This window comes from Penaeus monodon, chromosome 39, assembly GCF_015228065.2.
Source record: "Penaeus monodon isolate SGIC_2016 chromosome 39, NSTDA_Pmon_1, whole genome shotgun sequence".
NCBI classification, from domain to species: Eukaryota; Metazoa; Arthropoda; class Malacostraca; order Decapoda; family Penaeidae; genus Penaeus; species Penaeus monodon.
Window position 1 is genome coordinate 6065907 of NC_051424.1, and position 7500 is coordinate 6073406.

Below are 7500 nucleotides of genomic sequence, written 5' to 3' on the forward strand. Positions count from 1 at the left end.
CACCAAGGCTGGTGACTATAATTTTTGTACATAGCTTCATACCTGGGGAATCGTTGGTACATTGGATACCTTGTAAAAAGAAATTGCCAAAGGATGCTACTGCAATTAGCAAATTATTATGTGCCATGAGTTACTAGAAATAACTATGTGTGCAATGTTATAATTAACAGAAGTAAAACAATGACTTCAGCCTTTTCTTCTTGATAACAAGGTGTGCTAATCTTTACATTATGTACACACTAAGTTAGGTCTAATTGAAAATTATATTCTCGTAGAGGACAAAAAGGTGCAGTAGTCGGTACAAAAATAATCTGCAGACATAAATGGCAAAGCTGCAGGTAAAGGATAAAAATGTCTGAAAGTGCCGCTCCCAGCTTGGGTATTCATTGTTTATTTCATCCAATAATATTCTTTTCACATTCCTGCTTTTATAATCCTTATGACTGGTGTCCCACAATGTCTCTTTGACTCTCACTTTATCCAACCTGGCGTAAATAACTTCCGAAGAAAGCTCCTTGCTTCTGGTGTGTTGAAGTGGGTTGATGTTTATATTTGTTAGTCAAATGAACCTTTGTCTGAATTATCTGCAAACATTTAACCCATTCCTGACGGGTGGCATGTACGCACATGCCATGGTATGGTGGGACTATCTGCCGGGGGCATGTATGTACATGCCATGGTGGATGTATGGAGATGCCATGAGTTATTTTTTGTTGCAAAATAATATTTTTCTGCCACTGAAAGTGTGATTAAGTTGTTTTTAACACTTTCTCATTTCTACTATGCAAAAAAAAAGAAAAAAAAAAAAAAAAAAAAAAAAACAACAAAAGACGATTTCAACTCCATGATGCCGCACACATGAATTAACAGACTATAGAACTGAATAATGACAATATGGAAGTTATATAAACAACAAAAAAATATCTCAGTCTCAATTTATCAGGGAAGTTGGCAAGTAGAGAGACTTAAAAAAAATGAAAATGAAAATACAAACATATCTGTAGTAATACGAAGAAACAGCAAGGGATGCTGGTATTTGGCAAGAGTGGTGTGCATGTAGGGGCGAGAATAAGCCCCGGCAGCGGGGACCGGGCCACTATGAAAACTAACCGAGGAGAAAGGGCTAATGAGGACATCTTTTGTTCGATTGCAATATGATCTTGCTGTCCTATTTAATTAGAAGAAAATTGTTTTCAGATGTCGTGCATGTAGCATTGATTTAAAGATATGAAGTATGAGTACAAAGTAATAATATATAGTTTTGTGGCAATATCTTTTAGTCTATAGTTTGTATGCGAAAGCAATTTCTGCTTCGGAGGAATTTTCATCTGGATCTGTTTCGCAGGGAACATCATACTTCTAAAGACCCTGGCAGAATAGATTCAAGTGACCAGCCCTTAACCCATAACTGACGAGTAGCATTCATAGAGGCCGGGGCCTTGCTGCCGGGGGTTTATATCGTCGCCCTAGCATGCGCGACCACTCATGCCAAATACCAGCATCCCATGCCGTTTCTTTGTAATACTACGAAGATATGTTGTATTTTCAGTTTTCATTATTTTTTAAAGTCTTTTAAAGTTGATCATTATTCGGTCTATAGTCCGAATAAAATAAGCAGTGTGCGGCATCATGAAGTTGAAATCGTCGGTTTGTTGCATTTTTTTTGTTTGTTGCATGGTAAAAATGAGAAAGTGTTAAAACCGACTTAATCACACTTTCACTGGCAGAAAAATAATCTTTTGCTGTGATTGTAACAAAAAAAAAACTCATGGCATGTCCATACATACTCTATGGCATGTGCGTACGTGCCCCCGGCTGATGGTCCCGCCATGCCATGGCATGTACGTACATGCCACCCATCGGCAATGGGTTAAGGGCAAAGTGGCTATATTTACAGTAACGTAATGCAGGGGAGGTCTCATGCCCCCTGCATGAGACAATATAGTGACTGATTCGATACTATGATTACAGCAGAGCATAACCAGACCTCCCGGAAAAAGTCAATAGACATCTCATTACAATATCAGAAACCACAGCCTTCTAAATACCCTGCCTTGCACTGTACATGTATCTGTAACTCTCATAATACATTTTGAATACCATATTTCTGATAACCTAAGTATTGTTTCTATCTGAAGTGACACCCTATTACTGCTCATTCTCATGAAACAACTCTAAGACCCAACTGTCAATGATAACTCTGACGTATATACAACCGACGCTGTGTTCATTATCCTTACGATACTCCTCAATAAATTTCGCTGAACGAAAACAAACTTTGACTCTTTTATTCTATAACATGACTTCCTGTTCGTGCCCTTTGCCCGACTGTGTCTGTGGCTATATTCATCAAACAATTGATCTTAAATAGGAAGATAGCAAGGTTTCCCGAAGCCCCCCAAAAACCGACGCCCAGTTTATGTCACTTTTAATCTTCTTTTACGCTCAATATGCGTTTACTAACTCTCCTCGTAAGTGTCGAATGGTCTTATGAAGTTATATATCAACAAAAGATAATGACTCACCTCTTAATTCACAGAAGGGACGAAATTCTGACAAGATGTGTCACACAATCCGAATTTCCCACAATTTTCACTGTTTACAAATAATTTTTCAGGGATCATTAGGATAAAAAAGTTTAGATTTACATTTTTCCTTTGCAATTGTATTATATGTATATGATTGACTCCTTTTTATGGGGATGTTTTATAAATATAGAAAGTAACGCACATTCATTTCGCTTAGATCTACTGTGGCGAAGAAAAAATAAAAAAAATATGTATATAAAACCCAAGCGGAAAGATTCAAACTTCAACCCAACAGACTGTCAAGGATGTTCATCTGAAAATCTATATCATTGTAATATATTATGAGATAGCGCAGAAAACAAAAAATCTGAAAATGCCATCAACATATGACAATTACATTTCAAACAGCAAAACAAAAAACGGGAAGATGACGGCACCATCTTAGGGTGGACTTTAGTTTTTTTAAGGGAGCATCGACAGATATAGTCTAAAACCCTATAAGAGAAGAAAGAAGACTTAAATTTTCTGAGATCATGATAATCCATTCCGATAACAGATAAAAGAGGAAGCGGATTACAAAACATATAACAGTATGTATGAAGAACATATATATAGGTATGTACACACACACACGTATGTGTATGTGTGAGTACATAAACGCAAACACGGTAACAACTGAAATTAAAATCTTACTACAGCGAGAACAAAGCCAAGCCACAGTGTGACATTCCGAACCCATGAAAGGTTTTTCATAGGACACGGTATTTGAAATGGAACCTTTGTTTTACCACATCTGATGAGGAACCTTCCACGGGTTCGAAACGTCACGATTTTCAGTGTTCTTACTGTGACAGTATTTTCACTTCATTACACACACAGATACATCTATCTATGAATGCATGTTTTAGAAAGTTGTTTAATTCGAAATACATGCCCGAAGTCTGTCTTTTAATCAGCTTTTCGTTTTATTCTTTCATAATGTCAACAATCAATCAGGCGTCTGCCATGTAGCATTTGACCTAATACTTAGTATTTAGAGCGTCTCTGCACGCGCCATAAAAGTTAATCCAGTAATAAAGTTTAAGCTAAATCTCTAATGCGCATGTGCAATGACAGCGTCCAAAATTAAATTTAATTCACCTCCGGACCAGACTTTACTTTTGAGCTCAAATCTTAATCCTGCACATGCGCAGAACGAGCTATTTAATCCCACCAATCATGTATTGATACGTCATAACAACGTCATCAACTCCATATAAAAGATAAGAGTTAAGTTGCCATCATATTTATAATAAGCAGTAACGAAACAAATTCCGACATGTTTATGTTAAAGATTTATGATATAATTCTCAAAATTGAAAAGAAAAATGAAAAGAAAATCACACACAGAATTCCAGAGTTTACAGACACAGATAAGGCAATGTTATTTCCAGGTTGGAAAAGAAAACATTCCCGACTTATGCAATTTATTAATCAAATAACAGAGAAAGCTTTCAGTAACACCAATACTAGGTTTCAAATTCAAAATAAAAATTTCCTGGTTCTTTAAATTAAATTGACACCTAAATTACGTGGACATTTGCTATCATGATCCTCCCTAACAACACCCTGAAAAAAAAAACTACCCTATCCATGCCCGCGATCATACACGAGAAAAACTCCCGCCAATGTAATTTGATATTACGAGTATCTCATTGTTGTTTGACACCTCCATTTCGGTTGTCTATAATATTCATGGGATATTTGATGTCTTTTTTTTATTTATATTTTATTTGTACTAACATAGATATATAACGGCATGATGTAATTGTAGCTTATATATATATATATATATATATATATATATATATATATATATATATATATATATATATATATATTGTGTGTGTGTGTGTGTGTGTGTGTGTGTGTGTGTGTGTGTGTGTGTGTGTGTGTGTGTGTGTGTGTGTGTGTGTATGTGTGTGTGTGCATGAGTATATATTTTTTTTCTTCTTTTTCTTTTTTCTTCTTTTTCAATTTTTCTTCTTTTTTTTTCTCTATAGCAAACGCTTCCTTATCGACATTGCTTAGGGTGAATGCAAATTACCCGATTTTTTAAAAACGTAAAACAGCAGATTTACTGATAATCGCACTGACTCGTACGCCTGGCAGTGTGTCTTTCATTTTTTTTTTGGATCTGGATTAACTTCAATACGGAATTAACTTTTATGACGCGTACAGAAGACGCTTTTAGGCGGGATGGCTTTGATATGAAAACACAATATACTGGCCAGATAACAAGTTTTACCTCGTAGGGAAGTAATATAGCAAAATACGGCTGGATTTGTACATATTCCTATATTTACTAGTAGTTATCAAAACAAACAGCTATACAAAACCATGAATTTATCTACTCTCAGTGCAGATTACCACCCTTTTCAAAATAACTATAAAAATATGTCCCAATGACTTTGTTATTTTTTCTAGAAATTACGTATCTAGCGAGATTTTACCGATATTTCCTGTTCGTAAAAAAATATTTACAAATTCAGTACAACGCACTGTTACTATGGTCGTAGCGCGCATTACACCGTATTCTATTCTAACCCTAAATGCTCTCATTCCATATTCAAGGTTGGCACTTTCACCATACTCTTGCTCTTCCAGCGATAGTTTCTGATTCGTTTAAGTGCCAGTGTGTCATAAAAAATCTATGACAACACAAGTAGATCAGGTCAATGAGCCAAAGCAGAAATGCCCTTTTCTGCTATCCAGGGGACGCAGCAGACGCACGTGTAAGCAGTTCATACTGTCTTCTATTTCTCATCAGTCTTCTCTCCTTACTCCAACTCTCTCCGGTGGATATCCAGCTATTTGTCCTGTGAGGGTTTCCCACATTCCGTGCGACCTGACTTGACCTTCGTTTCCTTTCGTTACCTGTCACTTCCTTCTCGGTTCGTCCTGAGGATGAAATTCACACACACACACACACACACACACACACACACACACACACACACACACACACACACACACACACACACACACACACACACACACACACACACACACACACACATTTTGATATTAATTTGAGTATCGTACGTACATGTGCGTGTTTGCACGCATGTAAATATGAGAGAGGATTTATGGTATGAATATAGATGCAGTTATGAACCTGAGTAATAGATTTATCCTCATCGTTTTATATGCGACAAGTTAATCCCCTGTTATCACGATTTGTTAACATTATCCTTTCTTCTCTGAAATATGTATCATGAAACAATTGTTATGTACTTATCCTATAATATTTATACCTTATTAATATAAGACTATAGGATGATTTTCTTGAAGATTATTGATGTTTACATATCACTTTATCTGGTTGCAGAATTTCATGTGTATTGCAGCAGTAATAAGAGAGAAATAGTTACATTATACGACGTTTTCTCGAATATTCATTGTATTTTTCTAGCATTAATGATCCCCGAGGCACACACCTCCCTACGTCACGTGATTCGCGCCATGTGATTGGTTAGAGGTAAGAGATGCCTCCGATATTTTTCCCACATTTTCTCCATTTCAAAAAACAAACTGTTTCGCGTAATTTTAAATACAGTATTACACAGGTTATTTGGGTTTATCTGTTTGTAATAAAAGCATGTGAAATAATAAACTCAGACAGGTAAAGAAAAGGGATAGAAATATCTCGCAGGCAACGATTCCTTCCTCGTGTGCCGCAGCGACGTCACAAACTCGCTCAGGGTGACAGAGAACGTCAAGGCGCAGAAGGAGGAGGAGGTTTAACTCTATGGGCAGCGCAGCACCTTTAATCATGAAGTGTCCTGAAGTGAGTAGTTCCTCGGGCACGACGAGCAGGAGCGACCTTCAGCTTTATCAAGGTACGTCCCGAGAATTCGCCAAAGAACATGTATTTTGCCTACACAGAATTTCAACTATTGCGCCGCTTTTGCCAGGGTCTTATATTCTTAATCTCTGTGACATTTAATCACACGTATGTCCTAATACATAATAAATGTATGTAATACTGAGTGATATAAGATATAAAGATTCTAATTCGCTTGCAACATTAAAAGTCATCTCATAATGCACTAACGGATTTTTATTGCGCAACAGAACCTTGGCATTTCACTACTTTGCTTTTGAGTAGAATTGCCGGTAAAAAATCATTATGAGAATTCAACACATTCTATTGTTCATATGCGCAAAATCATAGTAATACAAATTCATAGAATTCATTATGTTAATCGGTTTAGTGGGTAAAAAAATTTACATGCGTATGACAAGTGAATAAATGCAGTTCTTCATGTGAAATGAGGTTAGGCATGAAAGTATTATAATAGAATTGGTTTAATGTAGGGGTTTGAAATATTGATCTTTATTTTTCACAATTTCGTGAAATTAAAGGTGTTTTCCAGTGGTGTAGGCCCTTCTATGAAAAAAAGGTACGAAGAAGCAGGTGTATTAAACAGTGTAAAATGAGATAAGCTACAAAACTTATGCATCACAACCCGCACAAAGAAACCGGCCACATGCACCTATAAAAAAAGAAACAGCAGCTTCATATAACACACCACACACACACACACACACACACACACACACACACACACACACACACACACACACACACACACACACACTCACCACCACACACACCACACACACATACACACACTTGTTGACTTAACTTGACTAGAGTTAGTTGTACCGTAATAACTTGATTTTTTTTTTAATCACTAAAATGAAGTCAGAAAATAGTATCGTCTGCCACTTCTGTCTGACTAAGCTGCAGATGAGGATTCCAGCGGACACGCACTATGCTTTCGTAACTGGTAGGCAGTCAGTCAGTTGGTCAGTCAATTAATCAGTCATTTGAATTAATCAGTTTGCCTGCCTGTCTGCCTATCTGTGTCTGTCTGTCTGGTTGCATGTCTGCTTGCCTGCCTGATTGTCTGTCTCTGTCTGCCTG

At 36.8% G+C, this 7500-nt stretch overlaps 2 protein-coding genes across 5 annotated transcripts in view; one reads left to right on the plus strand and one right to left on the minus strand.

The window, feature by feature from the left end:
* LOC119597215 (serine/arginine repetitive matrix protein 1-like) overlaps positions 1 to 2609 on the minus strand; it is a 14517-nt gene extending 11908 nt beyond the window's left edge. For all 3 annotated transcript variants that reach the window (XM_037946741.1, XM_037946742.1, XM_037946740.1), the window contains exon 1: positions 2526 to 2609. The gene's annotated coding sequence lies outside the window, so the exon portion shown is untranslated. The remainder of the gene's footprint in view (positions 1 to 2525) is intronic.
* Positions 2610 to 6259: 3650 nt separating this feature from the next.
* LOC119597695 (suppressor protein of bem1/bed5 double mutants-like) overlaps positions 6260 to 7500 on the plus strand; it is a 17799-nt gene continuing 16558 nt past the window's right edge. Inside the window, exon 1 of one of the 2 annotated variants that reach the window (XM_037947299.1) lies at positions 6260 to 6409. In XM_037947299.1, the coding sequence (XP_037803227.1) occupies positions 6319 to 6409 (91 nt within the window). In that variant the 5' untranslated portion in view covers positions 6260 to 6318. The remainder of the gene's footprint in view (positions 6410 to 7500) is intronic. The other variant, XM_037947300.1, reaches the window with a different exon arrangement.